Source organism: Scaptodrosophila lebanonensis, unplaced genomic scaffold (assembly GCF_003285725.1).
Source record: "Scaptodrosophila lebanonensis strain 11010-0011.00,11010-0021.00 unplaced genomic scaffold, SlebRS2 tig00000024-arrow-pilon, whole genome shotgun sequence".
In the NCBI taxonomy this organism is placed as follows: domain Eukaryota; kingdom Metazoa; phylum Arthropoda; class Insecta; order Diptera; family Drosophilidae; genus Scaptodrosophila; species Scaptodrosophila lebanonensis.
In genome coordinates, this window is record NW_022060538.1 from 14,727,514 (window position 1) to 14,751,989 (window position 24,476).

Genomic DNA, 24,476 nt, shown 5'->3' on the forward strand with positions numbered 1-24,476 from the left:
AACTACACAATACACACACAGTACATGAACGAACCATACACTCAACTATTCTAACAAAACGCTCATCAATGCATTTGTGTTTAAATGTGAGTGCCAAGATCCTTGATACGACATGGTTGCTGTCGCCCTGCCTCTGCGCCAACATTTGTTGCATAGTTTTGATTCAGATACATGCTAAAAGCATGCCACAATTTCGGGACTTGTAAATGGACTAACTGAATGTGACCCTTTGCTGGCTAATCTCTCATCTATTAAATTACAAGTATTGTACATGTGTAGTTAATATGTATTTTATTTGGTATATTAATATGCATAATTTTTTCAATTAAATGGAAATAAGAATAAATAATCAGCATGACGGGACGCATAATACTAGCTATAAATGTATAGAAGACTATCCATGCTATCGAACAGTCTCTATCTACATTATTATGTACATAAGTCTTAAAAATAGAACCTTTTTACAAGCACATTGGATCAGAGCACTATAACAAATACATAATTATCACAGAGAAAATATACTGCACATATACTTAGATATAATATAGTTTATATTTGTTAGTTTTTCAATAATATTTAAGAATGTTAAAAACGTTGCTCTATATTGCTTTATGCGGATTTTTTGATTGAGATAAAAGAATATTTCTCCTCCAAATTTGAAAAGGGAATACATTTTTTTTGTGAATAAATAAATAAATAGTGAAAGTCAAGGAAGAAAGCAATGAATATATACTCGTATGTACATGTATAAATGTATGTATATGAACTCAAACCTAAAAGTAATATATTGGCCTAAGAACTACCAAGCTAGAACTAGATAGATAGATAACAGGGCTTGTGCAAATGCTTCTAACAAGTGGAAGTCAGCATTTTTAAAGTAAATATATTTTGGCACATGGCGGCATGGTATTTCATCCGTCTGTCTGAATGAACGCCTGGTTTTTGGAAATGATGACAAAACTTAATACGTATACGCTTCTAATCCCAAGGCCAAATGATTTTATTTTATAAAATGTAGAAGTTGTCAAGCCTTTAAGTTAATTTTTTTACTTTATAAACTATTATACGCTTTCGCACAACAACACACTATTCGCTAATAGCGATAAGTGATAAGCATGGTGCATTGGAAAAAAACCAACTTCACATTCCTCGAACTAATGAGAATCTACAAGTAAAAACCAAGTTTATTTCAGCTCCTATAGTTCCGTGCGGCTATACAGGCGGAGGGGCAGTTGAATAGACAGACAGACTAACTTGGTTTGTAGCGATATTAATTGGCTTGTTGGTGGCCAAGATTTTTGGGCACCTAATTGTTTTTGATAAATGAAATATGAAAAATTTAAAAAGTTTATAAGGTTGACAAACCAAACAATAACAATTCATAAAATTCATAAATTTTTTGTGAAATGTGCTCTTGGAGCAATTAAAAAATCTTGGAGTAAGCACGAGCCGCAAAATTTCACACCTATTATATTTTTGGAAGCTAATTAAACTGACCTTTGTGGCGCAGAACAGCGCCAGCGAATAAATTCTTTAATTAACATTTAAACGGGCACAAAAACTTGGCGCGCCAGTAACAAAAAAAATGCCAACAACAAACAAAATATGCAAACAAGAAAACTGAAGAAAAAAACCTGCTGGAAATTAAAAGCAATTTAACAAGTGCGAGCCCAAAGGGCAATGGCAGGAGAGGAGGCATCGCAATTCTCTGCTACAATTCAAAATTTTATTCAAGCTTCAGTCGGTCGATGAGGACGAGGGCGAGAATGGTGGTGGGCCCGTACCCTAACTACGAGGCTTGTTAGGGAGCCTAGTGGATAACGACAGGCGTCTGGCAAGCGTTAAATTGTATACATTTAACTAAAGCCATAAAAAAAGCATGCGATGCATAAAATGACGAACTGCAGCAAAAGCAGCAGGAGATGGTGACGGTGACGGTGATGGAGATGGAAATGGAGATGAAGGAGCAGAGAGTGGGACAACAAATGTAAAAATTGCATGCGGAAATGCCATTTTCAAAGACTACAAAGCCGCCCCTGCCCGCTCCCTTGCTCACTCATTGCCCCAACACACACAATGCAAAGTAGTGGAGGGCACTATAATGAAATGTGTCGGACAGAACAAATAAAAAAGTGACGGCCAGTCTGCCAAAAACGCTGGCAGGCAAATAAATAGTTACGTTCACATTTCGTGGGAAAGCCGAGTAGTGCTTTCAACTCTTTTGCTCCGAAAGCAAAGCAAAGCGCCGCGAAATGAAATAGAATGAATGCGAGTGTGAGTGCGAGTTCCAGCGAGAAATGTGAAAAATTAAATAGCATAAAAACTTAATGTGCTGCCGAAATTCGTGGAACTCTGCTGGCTGACTGGCTAGTAGGGAGGTTGCTTGCCACGGTCGTATAATTTTAAGCATTGACATTTGCGGTTGCAAGTCATTATTTGCCGCCAGTAGCAGTACGAGTAGTAGACGCAATAAGTGTGTCTGTTCGTGTTTGTGCGAACTACCCTTTTTTCCTGAACATTCCTCTGCTCTCTTTTTTTTTTTGGCAGAGCTCTGCTTCTCACTTCCGCTTTGGCAACTTCCGCAATTTTACTTTGAATTATAGCCAAGCGTATTAATTTAAATGTCGACAAAGCCGCATAGAAAAATAAATACCGAAAAAATATGGCTTAAAAGAGAATTGTTAAAAAATACCGAATGCATTGTGCAGCGATGATGTCTTTGCTGGCCCAACTACTTCACCCCCTTAATGCCCCTCCCCCTCCCCCACCCAATGCTGCTCTTTATTTTGTTCTGTGTTGTGTTTGATTAAAATTATGCTTTGCGCCTTTAGTTTTCACAGTCGCACTTCTCGCACTACTCATACTCTTCACTCCTTTGTGCGAAAGCCGCCGCCGCACACACTTCAATGTGCCTTTGTGGATTTTTAATTAATGCCCGGATCGTTGCTGTTTCAAGACTTAAGGCCGCATAGCTTATGCCTCTAGCCATATGGACAGCAAACCAAAAAAAAAAGAAAAACGAAACAAGAACAGAAATGAGAAAAAATATAATAAAAATGTTTGCTTGTATTATTGCAATGTGTTTTTTGTATTGGTCGCAAAATCTATTGCCCCATGCGGTTGCCTGTGAATATATTTGTGAGTGCCTGTGTGTGTGTGTGTGTGTGTAGAATATTTCCAAATGAGCAAGCTCAGTAATGAAAATTTATGTACAAAATTTAATTAAAACATACCTCAGGCTGCGTTTCGCCATGCACGATACAAACCAGCATGGCCTCGTGCCCTTCACCCGAGAAGACAACGGGACGCTCCACGGAGATTTCCGGCGGATCTGTATGTGAAAGTGTGTGGGCGTGTATATGCGGAGTAAAAATGTAAAGAAATTAGTTAATAACATGACAGGGTCATGGACGAGAAAGTAGTATTGATGGCGGGGGGTTCTGGGATATAAAAATCAATGTTCTCATAGCCTGCAGGGCTTGTGGGTGGGAAATGAGCCACATAATTACACACCCACACACAAAGCACTTTTAAAGCAACTTTTATCGAAATTACATATAAATTTTAAATAAATGTCAGAATTTCTGATGGCGCATAAAGCACTTCAATAATTGAGCACCAACTTCAGGCATCGGTTGCTAACAATAAATGTCAGTAAATGAAATAAAAGTTGCGCTCTATGATGTGCATGTGCGCGTGGATGTGGATGTGGATGGCGAGGGTGATGGTATGTTGACGGTATGGGCGATATGCCTGCCACGATGTTACAAGAATGTGGCACACACACATACTCGCACACACACACACACACACTCTGACAGTCGATTGCATGCGCCAGCGAACGCGTTAAAAGTCAATACAACATTGAAAGCGAAATGTGGCTGCAGGATTGGACAACCGAAATCAGTTTTGACGTGAAATTGAAATGTCTGACTCGAGCAGCTCCAAAAGTAGTTGATCCAAAATTAATTTGTTTGATACTCGAATTTTGCCGGACAGTGTGACATATCGCCCATACAGGTACATAAAAATGCATACTTATTTTTTCGTCATACAAAATCACATGAATTTATCAAAAAAATAATTTGAAATGTTGTACAATTTGAATTTGCAAATGTGTATGTGTTTTGAATTGTGATTTATTTAAATAAAGCTGACACGAATTTGATTATTGTTTTTTGATTACTTTTGGTGTATACTGTTTTTTAATCGAATATTCATTTCTTTTGGGTGCGTCATACAAGTATGCCAAGCATACATGTTCTGCGTCATTTGAAAACTGTTGTGCCTGCTAGTGATTAGCTTAATGTACTTCGCAACTGTAGAATGATTTATGTCTTAATCAATTAGTAATAGATTTATGAAAATGTTTTACTAAATTTGCAATTGGTTTGTGATTTTTAAAGAACTTTGTGTTTGAAAAATCTGGTTTTTTTTCATTAACTCATAAGTAATTCACCATGAATCAGAGACCATGGGACAATGTTTATTTTGCAATCTATGGGTAGGAATAATGTACGACCCAATTATGAAAACAAAACTAATTTTAGCACACATTATTGCCAATATTGTTTACTGTATGAGTGTTTGAATGCGTGTGTAGGGGTGTGTGTGCGTGTGTGTGAAGAAGTGTTGGGGCTGATACGAGTAGACCGTAGAAGTATACTTACATAGAACGTGCAGGACAACCTGACTGGACGCCGGCTGACCGACGCCATTGTTGGCCGTGCATATGTAGACGCCGCCCTTATGGCGATCAACATTCTCAATTGATAGGACGTGTGAGTGTAGCTTCTCCTCGCCTGTAAGCAGCAAAAGATTGGGGCATGAAAAATGCAAGTTAATAAAAGAAAATAGTGGTTGGCAACCACGGCGCTAAGCGGGCGGGCGGACGGGTGAGCAGACGTCGAAGTGACAGAGCCAATTACGGGTTCTCAACACAGGGTCGCGCGTGGCTTCGATTGCTTCGACTTTGACTTTAGCCTGGGCTGAGGCACACCTACACACTCACACACGCATTTATATATTTGTACTTATAGATGGTCTATGTACGAGTATATATGTGTGTGTGTGGTGTGCTGTTGCCTCACTGCGCATTATATTTAATAATAAAGGAGCGTAAAACGACAAGGGCGCACAAGCGAAAGCAGCAGCAGCAGCAAAAATAATTTCCTTGACTTTTTATTTTTATGGAAATTGCTTAAAGTTTCTTTATATATTCATTTGCTTTTGTGCTTTTTTGCCTTTCAGTTGGTGGGTGGGCGATTGTTTGTGTGTCTGTATGTTTGTATGGTTGTGTCCTGGCTCTTCTTTGTTCTTCTGACTGCTGCTACAGTTCGTGCTGGGATCGCTGCTTGTTTTTCTTTATACTTTTAATTTGCTTCGACCATGGCATGGCCCTTTCGCTTGCTCGCACTTTCGTTTTGCTGGGCAGTGGTCGCTGGTCACTGGTCGCCGGCCGCTGGTCGCCTATTTATGCAAAATCTTACCATTGGGCAAAATATTATTTTTGCGGCTCCAAGTCACATTTGGCGTTGGATTACCAGAGGCCGAGCACTCAATGCGCACTGATGAACCTTTTTTGACTTGCAAATGTCCGCCGGTGCTAATGTGATGAATCCTTGGTGGCACTGGAAAGGGCACATGGCCAAATAAACAGAAAACACATTAGAAAATAGACAACAGCAGCAACAACAATAACAACGTTACAAACATAAGACTACAGCAACACCACCAACTGGAACTGGGCAACAAGACGGCAATCATGACAACAACAAGAACAGTAACAGCAATAACAACAACAACAACAACAACGGTATGTCAAAAATGGCAGCTTTGGTCGACGAGGTAGAGGTCGTGGTCGTTCTGGCGGTCGAGTGTCCGGGCCCTCCACGCCATGTTTAAATAAATGCAAAATTGAGGAACCGGCTCCTTGCCATCACAAGTCAGAGACGGCAACGGATGTGGGGACGAGGACGGCGAGGACGACACCAAACAATTTGAATAAATATGCGCACGAATGCAAATTGAATAAGAGAAAATGGCGTTTACGCGTCTCTTGCGCTATGAGTGTGTCGGTGGTGTGCGTGTGTGTGTGTGTGTGTGTGTTTGCCTTGTTTGCCATGTGCGAGCGGCGTGGCTGCGGCGTCCTGTGTGGTGGGCTATTTGTTGCCTGGTGGCGCGTAGTTTGATTTAATTCCGGCAGCCTCTCACTCGATGTGGGGCTGTGCGGCCTGCTATTTATTTATATTTGCGGCAGCATTATTTTACAGCTGTTAAAAATTATATCTGTGTGCGTGTGCTGGCAAAATCAAGGACAACGCAATGCCTTCATTCTATTTTATTAGCATTTCTTATGCATTATTATATTTTTTTCTGTCATTCCTCGAATCGTAGCTCTTGTTGTTGTTGTTGCTGTTGCTATTTTTGGGGCATAGTAAAATGGCAGTTGTTATTGTGATTGTTGCTGGACGTTAGGCTTAGGCAGGGGCTCGTTCTTGGGTTGTGGCCTGGGATTTGGACTTTGCCTTGGCTTTACTTCTGTGGGTTGTTTTGTTTGTTTGCTTGTCTTTTTTCCCTGCTTTTGTTTTATTTTTGGGCTTTCGGCGATTTCTTGATTTTGTCAAGTCACTCTCGGGAGCGCAGTCGGGGACAAATAAAAAAAAGACGGTAACACAACGCAACGCAACGCAATGTACTTAAATTAAGTGGCCAATCATACAAAAAGAAAACGTGAAACGTCAGAAGCGATTCTGTGCGGTCGAAAGGAATTTAAGTTGTGCAGTTAAAGTAGACAAGAAGGACCAACAAAATATGTGAGCAAGTTGGACCTGTGGAACAAGTAATGATTTCTCAGAGACTCCTGTACAAGAGGGCTAATTTAGAGCTTGCGGGTAGTTGATTTATTGTTTGTTAATGGAAACGAGGGAATGACGTCTGCATATTACAATTTTATTAGTTGGACAATCAATTTGTTAATAAATAAACTTCATTATTAATAAGTTAAATCATTATAATAACTAATAATTATATTAGTTAGTAAATATAAATAGTTTTTCATACGAGTGTGCTTTTCTTAGGAAAACAAGGAAAATGTTGGTAGCTTGTGTCGAACTATTATGCTATTTCTCCGCCTATAAGAAGAGCATTGAGTCCAATTTAGGCTACAAAGCACAACAAGAACAAATTTATTACAATTAAGTGATTAAAGATTATTCAAAGAAAGTGGAAAGTCAAATGACTGAACATTTTTCAAAGGTACCGCAACGCCTCCATTAAATCGTATGTGCTTTTGTTAAATTTCCAACGTTGCGTATGAGCAATATGCTTATAAATCAACCTCACAATATAAAGGAATTCGGATGAATCTGGCTTGCCAATTGTAAATTGGAAAAATAAAAACATTCTCATTCGTCTGGGCATTTAGATATACCCGACGATCTTCATCTGGATTAGACTGCCACCCCCAAGTACGAGTATGCAACAAAAACTCGCATCCAATTACAATTTGGAAGTGCATATCGTAAAGCCGCATTTGTGTTGCCAAATAACAATATTATTGATGCAATTTTTTGTTCAAAACATATCAGATTTCCATCCACAATACACTTGTGTGCATGTCCATATTCTATGCTCTCTGGCCAAAACAAATACGCAAGGGCAACAAGGATAAGCAGCGGTGGCAGAAGATTCCTTTGCCACTGATGGATATTTGCATTTGAAAGAAAATTACAATTGATCACTGAGGGCGCACAAATAACGGTACACAGCGTAGGACGGACGAACATAGAGGGGACAAAGAGACATAAATACAATAAGCGCGCTGAAATACACATACCCGTATATATATACAAGTAGATATGTGTAAGTACAAATACGTACATGGAAATGTCTGTGTTGGCAGCCACGAAATATGCATTAGACTATAATAAATCATGTGGCCCACAGGCAAAAGTAGAGCACACACACACGCATGGAAGCAATACATACACAAATACACACATACGTATGCAGTACACGCGATGAAAGCGAAAAGCCAGTCGGCAACGAACTTGCAATAAAGTTGTATGCAGATACTGAAGGCAGTCCGCAGACGAGAAGGATAGTCAGTCAGGCGTTTGAAGTACTGCCGAAATATTTTCAATAATTTCACGCTTTGGTGCGAGCTTATGCCATCCATTGATGTCGCAGCATATTGAATACAATAAATATCATGGCTATAAAGGCATTTGCTGTAAAGAATTTTTTAATACACTGCGACCACGACGACAACGTTGGCGATGATGATGACAACGCCAACGACGACGACAACGACGACGACTGGCAGTGGAAATTGATTTTGACTTGATGGCTTATGCGGATTGTCTGTGCTTGCGTATTTACGGATGTCTATGTATGTGTGTGTGTGTACGTGTGTGTATCGGCTTATGTGTGTGGTACATGGATCTCGGCATGTAATGTCATGCAGATGACGACTAATGCTCTGGTCATGTCAGCTGTTCGAGGGTGGTGGGCAGGATGTGCCACCAATAGAGTTCTGCTTGCGGCGAGCCAACAAAAATTTTAATAAGAAGCGATTTCGCAGCCGACTTGCCAGCAATAGAGGCTACATAAGTAGCAGTAGCAGTAGTTGTAGTAGCAGCAGTGGCAATAGCAGTAGAAGTTGCTGATTGCCAGCAGGCATCTGTGGCATTGACTGTGCTGCTGCTGTGGTTATGTGGCCGGTGCTGGACAGCGATTGTTACATATTGATTATTCGGCTTCTTTGGCTATATAGCCGATGCGCAAACTTGTAGTTTGGTTGAGATTTTGGTTTGTGGCATTAAAAGTTGCCACACATCACAAACATACATGCGCACATGCCAGAGACGCATTGATATAATGCGGATAGCTGCCACAAAGCCTAAACTTTAAATGCAATATTGTTTGGCAAAACTTTTGCAAGTTGCTGCATTGGCGCATTAAGTCCGCAGATACAAATTGAAATGAAAGAGTAAACGAGAGTTGTTAGATGGCTTTTTTGTTAAAATATTTACCACTTTTTTTGTTGTTAAGTAATTGACTATCAAATTTCAAATTAAATTTGGTATACATTTGCAAAAAATTGTTTTTTCCTTATTACAGTGTTAAATTGCTTTTAATGATAATACATATTCATTTCAAATATGTTTCATATAACAAATATTTATTTATAAACTGTACATATGCCTACAACTGTAAATGAAAAGGATAAAAATTATTATTATTAAATTATTAATTATTATGTTTGTTCAAGTATTAGCCAGAAATCCTTCAATATTGTGCACAACTTCAAAGTTCATTTTCTAAGTATTTTCTGAGAACTTTAATGGACCTAGCTTACTGCTATGAAAGCAATAAGTTATTAAAAATCAATCAACTGCTAAAGTTTGAATTGAATTTGAACTGTTATTGCCAACAAGACAAGAGGTATGCCATCTTTTTAGTTTCACATTATTACTTTTTTCCCAAGAAACATCTTAAAAAATTCTTCGACTTCATCTACTCAGCTTACGATTGCGTAAATCCGTTTAAATGGTACTTAACTGCTTTGAAAGCAATGTAAGCTGCCTTTTAAGTAGATAAAATTGGCTGACAATTAACGAACTTCCCTCGTGCTTGTGTAGACCAAAAGTTTTGTTTTAAAACTCAAACTAAAGTCAAGTGCTTTGGCATTTGCTTGCATTTAATTGTCTGCTCGCTTGCATGCCTGCAATTTATTTCAAAGTGTGCATTTATAGGTGCATGTGTGCGATTTGGTAATTTGTCTCAAGTAACCCAAGAAAGTTACTGGCCTGGTCTGCTGGAGCCTGGCTTGGTCTGACGCTCCATGAGCAGCATTTGTTTATTATACCACATATGCCATATTATTATGCCGCACTGCCTATAGTTTATTTTCCCTTCACCCTTCCCCGTCTCCTTTGCCTACGTTCATGTGCAGCATCTTTTGTTATTGTTCAAATGTTGTTGTGTCTCCATTGTTATTGTTGTTGCTGGCAATACAGTGCCAACTATTGTAATGCTATAGCCCATAATTAAATGCTTCCTCAGTCCAGTCTCGATGTGTGTACATACAAGTATATACGAGTATGCTCTCTGCTTTGGCGTATTCCGGACATAAATCACAACGCATGGGGCTTCGTTTTCTAAACATGCTATACCACAATAATTATGGTTCCCAGCTCAATAATTTCGTATTTGGCCTTTGTTATTGATACTTTAAGCTGCAGCACCTTGTGCTTTCTTACTGACGAGCAACAATATGGGTGGATGATCGTGTTAAAGGCATTTAATACCCACGAGTATCGGAGTAGTTCTCAATACGGCAGCACAAGTCCTGAGCTTTGTAATTAAACTGTTAATTGTGTGGCTTTTGGGTGGTAGCTGAAGCATCTTCACACGGCAGAAGGTAATTTGATAGCCTGTCACTTGGATGCTGGCTTGTGGTTGCTGCGGGCGCACAACGACAAGAGCAAGGTATTTTGCCACACCAATGCTTGATTACCATGAGTGTCTGTCTTTCGGCGTCTAAAAGCCCCCACAATTTAAATTTAAAGTCACGTGTCTGCCAACAGTTTTGGTTTTGCATACGTGCATAGTATTTTCCCAATGCCCGCGTAAAAAGTGCATTTAAAATCAATAAAATTAAAAAATAGTCAATTGTGCAAATGGCCGCAATGCCGCGGCCACTGAACCAACCACATAGCTTAATGCTTTGCGGTCAGATTTCGGTTGCAATCGTCGGCCTAATGGATGCAGGCAATGAATGCAGGGCAGCTGCTGACCATCAAAAGGGGCTTTTACTAACACACCACGCCCTCACTCACCAACACTCTCACATATGTATTTTTGGAATAAATTCAATGGCCATTGGCAGTCATTCGGCCGTTAAATTAATACATAGAAACGCTTTTAAAGTTCTTCGAAAAAAAAAACGACCCCTAATTGACAATTTCAAGTCTTGCATATTGCAGCAGGCCTTGACACACTTAACCATCAGAGCAAGTTTGCCAATAAGGAAAGCGAGGTGTGCAGTGTGCTTCTGAGCTTGGGAGTACCAGTCGTGGTCAACCATCATTAAAATAAACTAAACAGTAGCCTTCAATATTGTGTTGCTCCCTGACATTAAGTGCAGTACAAAATGTAAACGAAAGGAAAAACAGATATGGAATTTTTCCAAATCAAATAAATATAGTATAACTACGTTTTCTCCTGCCCGTTTTAGTTGTTTTCTACCTTTCCATTCCTTTCTTTAATTAAGTTAGTTTAAGTTAACGTCTTTCCAATTAACAAACACTCGAGAGCCTATAAAAATCTATGACAAGCAATATCATTTTATAACTTTAGCTGTTTTTCCCTTTTTTATTTCTTTTTTTCCAAATTATTTTTTTTGAAGAACTTAACAGAAGAATCATAAATTTAAAGGTCTGCTTATAAACAACCAATTCTTTGTGTGAATGCAACAATTTACAAAACACTAAGTATTAAATAAATAAAAATACAAGCTGTTGGCCATTAAATGATTTTTACTGTACCAGAAGCTTGGGCCAAAAAGAATGCCACGAAAAACGTTTATGTCAAGGACGGTGCAGCAAAAGATGGCTGCTTGTTTCTTTTGGTTGTTTGCTCTTTACTTTTTTGATTATTGTAATTATATTACAACAACACACAGCAAACAACAACACACAGCAAACAACAACACCACAATATTAATGTACAACATTAAAAGATTTGTCAACGGCCAAAGTTTTGCACATTGTTTAGCTGCAGGCACATGGCTACATTTTTTGGCCATCAACATCAGTAGGAATAGAGGGCGACTTGGTTTGGCCATGAACATGGACATGGACATGGACATCGGCTAATGTCTTTGCAAGTGCTGGGCGAACGACAAGTGCAAAACTTTCGGACACAGGCGCACATTATTTTTTCATCTTTAGTGAGCCAAACTGAAAGTAATTTACGCTCGTAAAAGCAGCCCGAGCAAAAATGCCAGAACAAAACTTTATGAAATTTATATACACATGCGTCGGTAGATACGATGAGGACAACAAGAACAACAATGACGATGAGGACACCATTGGGGCGTGGAATGGCAGTCGACGCTCCTCGGGTGTCTGCTGTCGAGCCTATAAAAACTTCAGCAGCGCATTATTTTCGCTCGTTCCTCCTTTGACAACAACTCCAACTGGCCCCGGATACAAAAAAAAAAGAGCGAACCAGAGAAATTTACGTGCGCTGCTGAAGTTCAATAAACGAAATATTTTCTGGCCATGATCATTATTTGGCAAACGGAGCGCATAATAAACACATAAAATAAACAAAACTTTTCAATAATCGACTTTTTTCTCGGTTTTTGTTCGCTCTCCATGTTTGTCTCTTATTTGGCAGCCCTGTCTGCCATTTTATGTTTGTTGTTTGCGGTGTTGAAGCAGCTGAACAGCGAGGACCAAGTTTCAATGACAAATGAAAAAAGTTGTTTGCTCCCGAAAATGTTCTTGTCCCTAAAATAAATACGAATTTTTTACTGGCTTAAGCATGTATATACTTGTATGTGTATGCACAAAATAATATAAGAAATTATGGATAGGAAAACCCCTGTAATAATAATTACAATAAGGAATGGAAGGAACTGTAAGAATACATAATATACTCTCAAAACAAAAACAAAAATGGTGGACAAATCAGAAAGTGTTTCCAGCTAGCCGTTGGCCGAAATGAGCTTTTAATAAAAGTTGTTGTAACAAATAATTAATTAGTCATGAAGAACCACAAACTAAAAGCTTTTCTTTTAAATGCATAGTTTTTTATGATAATTTGTAGAGAACTCTGTTATTTATAGAAATTGCGTCTTTAGACTTTAAATTTAGTTTCATTCAGACTCTTAGCACATGTTTAGACTTCAGTAAATCATAAATACTACAGTATTTTCCTACCTCTATAGAAGTTACATATCACTTAAGCACATCTTTTAGAATGACTAATATTACATTATTGATTATGTTAATCGAAAATTACATTTAATTTGATAGTGATATTTAAAAAAAAAATCTAACATTTTTCTTGGTTATTTGTTTATTCAAGAGTATTCTATGTACCAGCTCTATAATATGAACTTATTTTTTCTAAATGCGAAATTTGGTAATTATAGAGATTACTGGGCATGCTTTCTTACCTTGTAGGTTCAAAACTTTAACTTTAGTGTTTAGCATTTTTCTTTTGAGATCTAATTCGTATGAATAGACATAGCCCATTTACAATTTGCAAATTTTATAAAATAATGTAACCATGATTACTCTGCCAATTCAAGCAGTCTGCGCGTGCATTAAAGCCCAACTTCGATATATTTTTCAATTATTCCTCACGAGTATTTCACGCACAGGCGCAGGATGTAGACACATATAGACACAGACGCCGATAAGCGTAGCGCACTTTAGAGATTTTGGGAATTGTATCGCAATTTGCATGCGGCGCACACAAAAGTTGTGAAAAACGAAATATATATATATATATATATATCTAGCAGGGAAACAAGTATAGAAATGCGAAAGAAAAGTGTTACGGCAATGCAGGCGTTGACGCAATGGATTTTGTGAATGGGTTCGAGTTTGACAGGGCAGTGGGGTTTGTCAGTCACTTTGTCTATCAGTGAGTCAGTTAGGCAGTTAGTCAGACAGTCAGTCAGTCAGTTGTATATGCAAATAAAAGGCAACATTGTAATTGGGGAAATATATGTAAATTATTCATCATTGCTGATTAGAAGCCAAAGACGCACGCCGACCGCATGCAAAGCACAGTAAAGCAAAGCGGAGGCAATGGAAATGGGAAAAACAAAAGAAAACCAAACATGTACAAATGGAACAGAGATAGGGATAGAGGCAAAGGCAAAGGCACAAACAAAGCACATGGCGCAACGCTTGTTAGGCAGTCGGAAGTAGTTGAAGGAACTGAAGGCACCGGCAATTTGCATAGCACGCTTTTAGGCGCTGCGCTGTTGTAGTAAAAATTTTCTTTTTGGCAAATGGGAGATTAGTTTTGATTTTTACACTGCTCTGTACAAAGGAGAGAGAGAAAGAAAAATCCAAAAATTTTCCTTTATCTTCTGTTGGCTATTGAATCTATGCGATAACCATAAAAACCCACGAAATTGCAGCGCTTTCAGTTAGTTTGCATATTTGAGTGGCTGGGCGCATAAAGCTGTAAGGATATGTTAATTCCGCATAGCGAACACAAGAACAACAATACTAGAGGCACGCTCGTGCCTTTAGGTAGCAAATTGATGAAGCCACCACAACAACAACAAGAACAGCAGCAACAACAATGGGCGCAAGTGATTTGTGTGGCGCATAAATTTTTGCGGCAGCCCGTAAAAATCTACGACAGGCAGCCGCCCATTGTCAGCGCATGGCTTCATCAACCATGCCAACAACAGCAGCAAGAGCATCAGTAACGACAACAGTCGATATGTGTAGCATAACTGCTGGCATTTTACCCAACTTTTGCATAACAATGCGCTGCCAAAATGTGCTTTTCCTTTTAAACACCAAAATTTACGAAGCCCCAAGTGACGCTGACTTTGATATACACTACAAAAGGTATGGATGAGGTATTTTGAATGAATTCCAAATGTGATGCTGAAGTATTACAGGAAACAAATAATTTTATTTAAACTTTTATTTAATTATTTACATAAAATTCAAATATAACTAATAAGAAATATAAATAAATAATTTAAAACTAAATACTCCATTGGTTGAATTATCTTTATACAATAAAAATGATAACGGAATGAATTCCAAGTGTAATGCTGAAGTATTACTGGAAACAAAAATTTGGCACCATCATTTTGATTAAAGCATTTTATACCGGAGTGGAGAAGGAGAGGGCGGTGTTATGAAAAATGAACTTGACTTGCAGACTGACGAGAAAGCAAACAGCTCTCAGTCTACACATCCAGCAAAGTAAGAATAAATCAATTATATAGAATATGCTGCTAGATCGACTTGATTTGTGTTTTCTGAGTATTGCTAAGCCTCTTGTTGGATGTTACAAAAAACTTCATACTGGAATGATACCCTACCAGTTTTATTGGGGGTGGCAGACTTTTAAAGGTTGAAAAAATGTTTCCCCCACTTAACGACTTACCCAAAATTTCCACAGTGTGTGTGATTTCGCGTGGCTCCATTGTGGCAATTTGGCAAATATAATCGCCGGCATCCTGCGGCACAGCATCACGTATTTGCAGATTAAAACCGTTGACCAGACGCACGCGCGGATCTGGAGTTACTTTGACAGAGCCGGCAGTTAATATGGCAATTCCACGTTTCCAGGCGACGACATAAGGATCTGCAGAGATAAATAGAGAATATGACTAATGGTTTGAGCTCAAAGTTGCGCGTCTAATTGGTAAGCCGTGGCGAGTGCTTCAAAAAAGATTTCATTTGAAATGAAGCGCAACACACACATACACACAACCAGCAATCCAAAACATGCACAGATACATACACACAGATCAAATAATACATAAATTGAAAAGTCAGAATTCAAATGACTCAATTACAAGGCAATTCAAAAGATCTGAAAGAAAGCTGGAATTCAATTTCGCATTGACTTGCAAGGAGCAAGCCTCCAAGCAGACAGGACAGACGAACAAACGGTGGGAATGGCGGTGGGCAGGCATGTAGACAAGCACTCAGTAACACCCACTTGATATCCGCTAATGTGCGGCATTTGCAATCATACGCCATAGACACGCCAAAGGCAACCGTGCACAATTCAACACCCGTACCATCCAACACTCTCAGCATTCAGAATAACTCGAAGTCCCCAGCTCCCGGTTCCCGCTTTGGACTTCTCTGATGGCAAAGGCAGTCGCAACGTGGGCTTTCAACAGTTTGCAGCAGGGCGCCAGGAAGCTAAAAGCCAGACTGGGAAACCCGTAGTGGTGAGAGACTGCCAGACAGAAGCAGCAGCAGCAGCAGCAGTATCCCTCAATGGGAGCATTCATCGAACTCATTAATTGTGATTCCTTTTTCAATTTTCAATTTATGTCGCGGCTGCGGCTGCTCCCGCCAAAGATGTAAATTTCTGCCCTCCTACATATTCGTATGCGGCAAAAAGCATCCTAGCATATGCGAGTTTTTTTTAGCTCTGCGCTCGCATTCAAGCATATCGGATTTGCTACTAATGATGTATGACTTCCGCTTGTCAGCGCCAAAACGCAGGCAACCAGCATGGCTCATTAAAAATTAAACAATTTTTGGCCCACGCATATAGGGTTTTATTTTTAAACGGCTACGCCGCCTCATTAATATCTGTCCCAATTGGCAAATGATGTAAGAATCGCAACGGGTGTTAAGGGGCCTGAGGTAGCGCAGCAATTGATTTCGCCACGCGCGCACACATACTAACAACGTCAGATTTTGGCACGAACATCAAAAGACCGTTTCCAAAACACACATTGTATAGGGTGCTAAAAATAGTGATCGGCATACCAAATTGTACAGTGAATAAATAGGCAACATTTTTGCATCAGTTTTTTCCAAGTAAATAAGTGCTCTTTAAAATCCGAATAATTTACCGAAACTGTTTCGTTTATTACGAGGATCTGAGCTTGTAAAACAAAAAGTGCTTATTTTCAAATTAAATAGACAACAAATTTTATGAATTTTTTCTATATGAGTACTATTCTTTGAAAACCGATAAATTGACCAAACACTCCGGTGTATTACGAGGACTTCTTTAAAATTTTTTTTTTTTTTTTTAATTAAAAAGGCAACATTTTTACATCAGTTTTTTTTATCTTACAAAAATAATTTATAAATATTGTTCATTGCTTGATAAGTTTCTTGAGTTCAACTAAGCTATGCATTTCAAGTTAATAATTACAGATTTTGAAGTTAGCTTTTTGATGATTTTGATTTAAACTTAGCACTAACAGAATCTAATCGAAACGTCCCTAGTAGTAGAGGAATGCATTTCAGAAGAAAGAATACAATTTTGCGCTGCATTTGGCTAAGGAGAATATGAATACCAAGTTGGATTATCTCAACTCATATACAAGTACCTTTCGATCCAAGAGCGCTTGTGCAGACAGAAAGGTTAAATTCTCATCTCACCACACTGATCAAGAATATATGAACATAGTTGAGGTTCTTTATTGGCACTTCTACCCTTCCTTTTCGGGGTATATAAAAAATAGTCTTTCTGGTCGAAACTCTGGTTTAAAATTAATAATAATAAATCAATAATACCAATTTGACTATATTTTAAGATTCCCAAGCAAGTTACTTTATAAAAATTACACAAAATTACAATGATATGTAAGAATGTCTGTGCGGAGTTGTGTTTCAAAGTCGAGATTACTTCGGCAAAAAATTGAACCCAAGGTATTGTTGTAAGTTGTAAGTGTAAGATTATTATGCAGCTTTGTTTTTGCAAACAGCTTGAGCTCACAAAAATATGGTCACCCTATACACACGTACGAGTATATGTGAACTAACAGCTACAGATGGCTTGCAAAACATGGCGAACTAGCTTGCAGGAGGGCGCCTCCGCCATCACCACCGCCGCCATTGGTATCGCCAAACGCCGTAGTCTTCGCCTGCTGCAGCGCCAGTAATAAAATGCTTATGAAGTCATTTACATGCGCATTCAAAAAGCGTATTTATTTGCAATGAGTTCAACAACATCAACAAGCCAGCCAGCCAGCTAGTCAGGCAGTCAGGCAGTGAGGCAACGGAGGAAGGCAAGGCAAGGCAAGGTAAGGCCTGGGCGGTGGCATAGGCGGAGACAGGCGGACGGCATCGAAGGCAACCAGCAACCAGCAACCAGCAGGCGGCACAGCACACGCACACATAGTGCACGAAAACAAATAAATAAACGAGCACCACCTGCTGTCGTTAGCGTGCACTGCAAACATGAAGTTGGCGCTGCCGTTGCAGCCATGCAAGCCGCCCCCAAAGCCCCCAAAAGCCCACAAAGAGCGGAAAGTATAATTCTTGGTCTGGCAGTGTGGGTCGGATGGCAATGGGTTTTGCTGCTGCTGTTCCCATTGGTGGTGTACGTGGTTGAGTTGTGAGCTTAACACTCATGAGTTTTACTTTTTTGCATGCAGCAGTCAGTCAGACACGGCAGACAACGGCAAACTGCGTTTTGGCTCAGCTCCTGAAATTAGGCAGGCCAGTAATATGTAAAGTCTTGCATCAGTGTGGGTGAGCCCTGAGTGTCAATGTGTGTGAGTGTGTGTGGTAGCTAGGGGGATTGGTGTGTTTAGGGGCTTAGTAGCTGCATGGTGTGCATAAAAGTCGTTTTCTATTAGCCGCTTGATTGAGTTATGAACGATGGGCTGGCCTGCCTTGTATAGCCACAAATGTATGTTTTATGGCTTTAACTACACGTAAGTATGCCATTTAAATTTATTGTGCAGTTTTTAAAATGCATTTACATATAATGTAATCTGTTGCTTCTAAAGAAACCATGTTGAAGTTTTACCAAAAATTTATGAATGAAGTAAAAGCCAAACAAGTAATTATAGTGCGCTTGGAAAATAAAATGGCATAACTTGGCGTTTGTAGAAATTGGTGAATGGTTGTACATATATATGTTTTTGCAGAGTTATTTTGTTTTGAAGAACACCTAAGACACCTTCATGGTTCTCTTCGCGTACTAAGAGGCTTTAACACTATTGCTCTTCAAGCGTTATTCTACACCATAACAATTTTGTGTTTTAAATTTTATTCGACGGAAATAGTTTTGAAAGTTTTAATTCATTATAACGCGGGTATACTCACTGGAAAGTGTAAGATATACTCATATTTTATATTGATGTGGAAGTTTGCAACATTATGAAGCCAAATTGGCAACCACGATGGCAGACTATTTGTGTTTATTTTTTAAATCCTTTTAAACAACTCTCAGTCTCAGTGTAATTTAAAATAACTTGTTTCTTTTGTAATTTTATTTTAGACTGATAATATAATTTATTTTTAAAGGTTCTATTATTTTATAAAATTCCCAAATTCGTTTGTATGTACATGAATATATTAAATGTTAAAGATGAAATCATTTTTGGCGAAGTGAAAAACAATTCGCTAGAGAGTAGCGGCAGTTGGGCGAGGTGAGGAAAATTTTTCAACAAACAGACCGATGACCTACAAATAACTTAATTAGTTATCAAATTTCTGAGCACAGCTTACTCTTAGGAGAGCAGCGTCCACAGGAGAATAGAAGGACAGTGAACCTACTTCATTTTAAACAGGTTTACACCATTGGCATTACAGTATTATTTGGAGCATGGCTAACTAAGCTAAGTAGAGACATTCAGCAAATAAATTGCAAAAACTTATTACTTAAAATATACATAAAATATGTGCTGTGCTTTTAAGCTACATGCATTATTTAATACGAATCTTTAAAAAAAATCTCTCTATATTGCCGCAACAAATGAAAGCCACAAATGTTTGTGCGTACAATAAAAAAATATTTACTGAAACTTGATAAATATTTTGCTTAAAATATTAGCAATAGCTGGCAGTTAGATTCTACTTTGTTTGTCGTTGGTTGCTCTTGGCAGTTGCCTGTCTAAACCAACCTGTCAGGCTAAAATATAATATTGCAAATTTTCTAAATGTGTACATGTCGTATCTGCAAAAAGGGTCAACAAAGGCAAATAAATAACAAATTGGCTATCATTTCAATGTATACATAATTGGTTATTAGACTACAAAGCGCTATTGTATTGAGCGGAGCAGGATTGGTGGGAGGATAATAATACGCGACAAAGTTTTGTGGATGAATGAACAACGTCGATAGCTCGACTGCTTTATTTATATATAAATTCTTATCCTAGTTCTTATGCTATCGCCTACATACTATCATCGATTCCTTATCTTCTACCATGTGTGCGTACTTTATCAGGTAGCTCATGTTAGCCAGCCGCAGCATGCTCATCCAGCGCGGTGGCGAGCCTGAGCTAATGATTTGTGTACTTACACATCCTTATCTATTAAGCTGGCGCCTGCCAGCTACGAAAATGTTGGTGTTATGTTCGGCATCTAAGGCCGAACTCATTATTATCTGTATAAGAGAGCATGTCTGTTTATCGAGGTTTTATCTATAACAATATGATAATGTACCATTCGTGGTCTAGACAGAGCAAATCTAGCTTATCAATTAATTTACATTTACTTAGGATCTCGTTAGAATTGAACAGCTATTGTGATACATAGTATTTAGAAGAAGAATAATAAGAAATAGGAAATACAATAGCTAAATGGACTACCGTCTGCCCACATTCCTAGCTTAAAATAATAACAATAGGAAAACGATCTGCTGCTCCTGCTGCTGACAGACTGGGGCTATTTTCCTTGGCAGAGCATTGTAATTATCAAAAATGTGGAAATGTAAGCTGAGACATACATTCAATTTTACCACAAGTTTCCATGAACTACCAGTCCTTGTACTCGTCTTTGAAAAAAAAAAAAAACCACAAGCTGATGCATGTTAAGTCTAGCCCGATATGCGTAGCCGGTTTGCCGGTTGTTGCGTTCATCCTGTGCAGTTTTTCAGCAAAAGGCAGGAAATTAATAACGACGCAGGTACAAGCTAAGCCTGTCCAGACACGTTCTCATGTCTGCAGCCGCTGCATTTCGGCCAATATTAGTTGTATCTTCTGTTCGCCTGCGTCTTCGCTATCATCCTTTTCTACTTCCACTTCTGCATCTTCATCTTGTCTGTTCAGCTGCCATCACAAAGCTATTAGGCTTACAGGCAAAGTGTTGGACGGCACTTGAACAACAAATAATGCACTGGCACGTATAAATTAAACAGCTCCGAATACGTGTATTTGTAGGTATTTGTGTGTGTGTTCGTGAGTACTGCAACTAAATAAATTGTTAACTAAAATAACAACAAACTAACGAAAACAAGCAGAACACGAAACGCCTCAATTTCCGGTATAAGCATTCTAAAACAAAATGGAGAGGCGCACACATACCATACAAGTATAGACCCACACACTTGCAGGCACTTGCTATAACAATACATGCAAACAATTGCGCCGTTAAGCGAGCATGCCAGTCCCTGCCAGGAGGGTAGGGGTAGACTAGGATTGGGTCTGTCCAGCATGAAGCTCGCGTTAAGGCGGAAACACAGTAAAAGCATTTCGCTTTTTGTCGGCAAGTGCACATAAACATCAACACACGGAAAACAGAACAGAGCACAACAGTATAGGAGAGACCAGCCTGGAGAAGGAATGAGCCTCTGGACAAATGGCCGACCGCACATTGTATGTGCGTGTGCCTGCGCTTTGTTTAAAAGCTAAAACTAACTTTCAGTATTCCCCACACACGGACGACTATTTAAATGTACATACTATATAACTAAGTATGGAGCGAACATCTATTGCAATCTATTGTGCTGGCTCTTGTTTACATTAGGCATACAGTGCGTATGCGCAATCAGCCAATGTGTCGGACATTTCTATAGAATTAAAGTGAAACCTCCCCTAAACAAAATGTAATCGAAGGAATTAATTTTCTTTTAAATGTACTGTAAAAATTGTAAAGAAGCACTATCTCGTCGGTTGAAAAATTTTAAATGAAATTCCTGGTAAGCTACTAGGGCCAGACATAATCGCGTTTAAAGGCGAATGATTAAACTTCATGTTGAATTGTTAATCAAATTGTTGAACTTTTTGTGTTAGCAGAACTAGTGAAGGCCTAATCAGTTTCAATCGGTCAATTAAGACGTGTTTTCATAATCGGTGGTATTAATTTAAAAAAAAGGTTTCAAAAATTAAAGTCCATTGTCTTGTTTTTAGGAATATCTTAGTTTTTTCAAAAAACTTTTTTATTTTGACAAAAAGGCTCTACGTCTAAATTTGTCGTAATTCAATACATCATACTTTTGAAATCATAAACGAAATTAGAGGTTAATAAGTGTGACTGAAAGTGTGGCTAATGCTTGGCAAGATTTGCATGTGGAAGAAGTGTATAAAGTGTACGAATATAACCCAGGATGGGGATTCAAAATAAATACCTATACGACTCACCTATTTACTTTCACGTCCTAAAAAAACACATCTATCAGTTAGAACACTCCATGTTCAGCTTCAAAAATACCTCAAATATCCAAAAATTTTAATATCACATTTAAATTATATATTTTTAAAAAGAAAAGAGTTCTAAGAAAAAAAAAGTAATATGATTCTCTTTTATTTTTTAGGTACTATACATATGTAAATCTATATGTTTGCCAATTGAATTGCAAATTCATTTTAAAGAGCCAACACTGTATAATATATAGTATGTGTGGTTCTGTGGAAAGCCTTTCAGCTGCCTGCTGGACTACAATGTACACAGCCGACCAAGCGAGAGGCAGAGCTGCGGACCAAGCGACCAAGAAAACGAGAGACCCGGAGACCGACAGACCCACCGACATGTTGTTTGTCTGAGCGCAATTTATTGCATGTCGGAAAGGCCAATATTATAAGATGATGACCCCCGAAGATAAACGATGTTGCGGCTTAGCCGCCGCATGTTCACACACACACACACACACACACATATACACACGCACGCACACATATGTACAATCGTGGGCTGGCTCGTATTGTGTGCAACTTCTTGCAGAAGTTTTGCAAGTGTGTACCTAAAAAGCGAAATTAGAACTGTAAATGGCGTTAATATTGAAACTTTGTTGCCAGCCTAGCGGGTTAGCTCTCCTCAAACGTTGCCTCTCCACTCCTGTCGACTCGAGCCCATCTGTTTGCACAACTTCAACTTTTGCGGCACGGTTTCATTTCCGCTTTTCCAGCAATAGTTTTAAGCGTCGTGCGCTCCATCAAAGCGTAATGAGCGTTTGTGTAGCCACAGTGACGGGGTTTTTGTGTTTTTCAAATTTTATTGCATACAAGTTGCGAGTTATTGCTGTTGTTGTTATTTTTTATTGTTGTTGCTGTTGCTGCTGGCAACCGCAGTGGAAAATCAGCAAAGCATATAAAATGTTTGAGAGTCGGACAATTTAAGCTTAAGCGCTTGATGCTTGGCATTTGGTTTCAAAAATTCAAGAGCCAATTAATTAAATCGATTTGGGCCAACTCGAGTGCTTAAATATGGAAATGTTTGCAAAAAGAAACAAGCTTAAAACAAATATACTAAACAAACATAATGCCACACAAAGCTCCAGCAAAACAACAACAACAACAAAATAATAAAAATAAAAAAGGAAATGCACAATCAGTGTGTAAATAAAATGCACGATGAATAACTGCTTTATTATACACTCTAGTATGTATTTGTAAAGCATTTGGCACTTGATGGCACTTGACAATTTTGTGAAAATATGTGGCATAAATTATTTAATAATATTTATGTGGCACAAGAAAAACACACATCCAACTACACATAAGTAATGAATGTAATGAATTAAATCGCACGACGGAAGACGAGGCGGGAGGGACCGCTAGACATTTGCCTAGGCAAATGAAAAGTAAGTGTAGCATACGCTCCGACGCTTTTTTGTTTATTTTGCATCTTGGAAACTCAGTTGGATTTATTCAATTTCTTAGATTAAAAATACACACCTACTCGCACATAAATACTTACATATACTCGTACTATATAGTATGTATAAGTGCGTATATATGTATGTATGTATTTTTCTTATGAACATATATCATAACCTCAGGCGCAAATGACGGCAGAGGACCAAGGATTGACAGGCGGTAGAAATGAGGGGAAAGGGCAAGCGACCGTAGTGGGGACATGGGGACAGACGACGCATGTCTGCGACTGGCATTGATATGTAAGGATACCTACTTACTTATACACATATAAATTCAAATAAAATGATAATGACGAAATGTCTCAATGTTTGCTTAGACTCCGCATGCGTGCGTGTGCGTGTGTGTGTGTGAGTGTGTGTATGCATGTGTGCGGGTTTTCTTTGCTGCCACTTGCTAAGACATAAAATTACTTTTTAAAACTGTGAAGCGCCGCAATTGCTGCCACACACACACACACACACACACAAATAAACACACACAGGGTGATACGCACAAACCCTTATAAGCATTTGCAAGGAATTTTCATATGGTATGCAAATATGCACGCATACTCACGCAAACGCACTCATCCTTTTTACTCATTTTCAAGTGATTTTCTTTCAATTTTATGAGCTTTCGTCATAAAATGAAATGAAAATGCGCATAAATTTCTGAAGTGCCAAACCATAGCCATCATCATAATCAACATCCATATTATGCTCACACGTGCGTCCCAGTTTTGCTTTTGTTTTAAGTATTGCTTTTAAAAATTCTATCAATTATTTTTTTACACTTTATGGTTAGGTCCATAAAAATAACGTTCAGCACTTATTTGAGTTGCACCTGCTTTAGCATTCAATGCCTTCAGTTCTGGGACCATAAAAAGTGTATCCATAAAAGAACATACATGCTC

At 38.6% G+C, this 24,476-nt stretch overlaps 1 protein-coding gene across 1 annotated transcript in view; it reads right to left on the reverse strand.

Moving 5' to 3' along the window:
* Positions 1–24,476, reverse strand: part of LOC115620379 (hemicentin-1) — a 170,012-nt gene that overhangs the window by 28,300 nt on the left and 117,236 nt on the right. Inside the window, exons 5-8 of the mRNA XM_030513586.1 lie at positions 15,163–15,363; positions 5,490–5,630; positions 4,671–4,802; positions 3,234–3,331 (exon numbers count right to left, since the gene is read on the reverse strand). Of these exons, the coding sequence (XP_030369446.1) occupies positions 3,234–3,331; positions 4,671–4,802; positions 5,490–5,630; positions 15,163–15,363 (572 nt within the window). The remainder of the gene's footprint in view (positions 1–3,233; positions 3,332–4,670; positions 4,803–5,489; positions 5,631–15,162; positions 15,364–24,476) is intronic.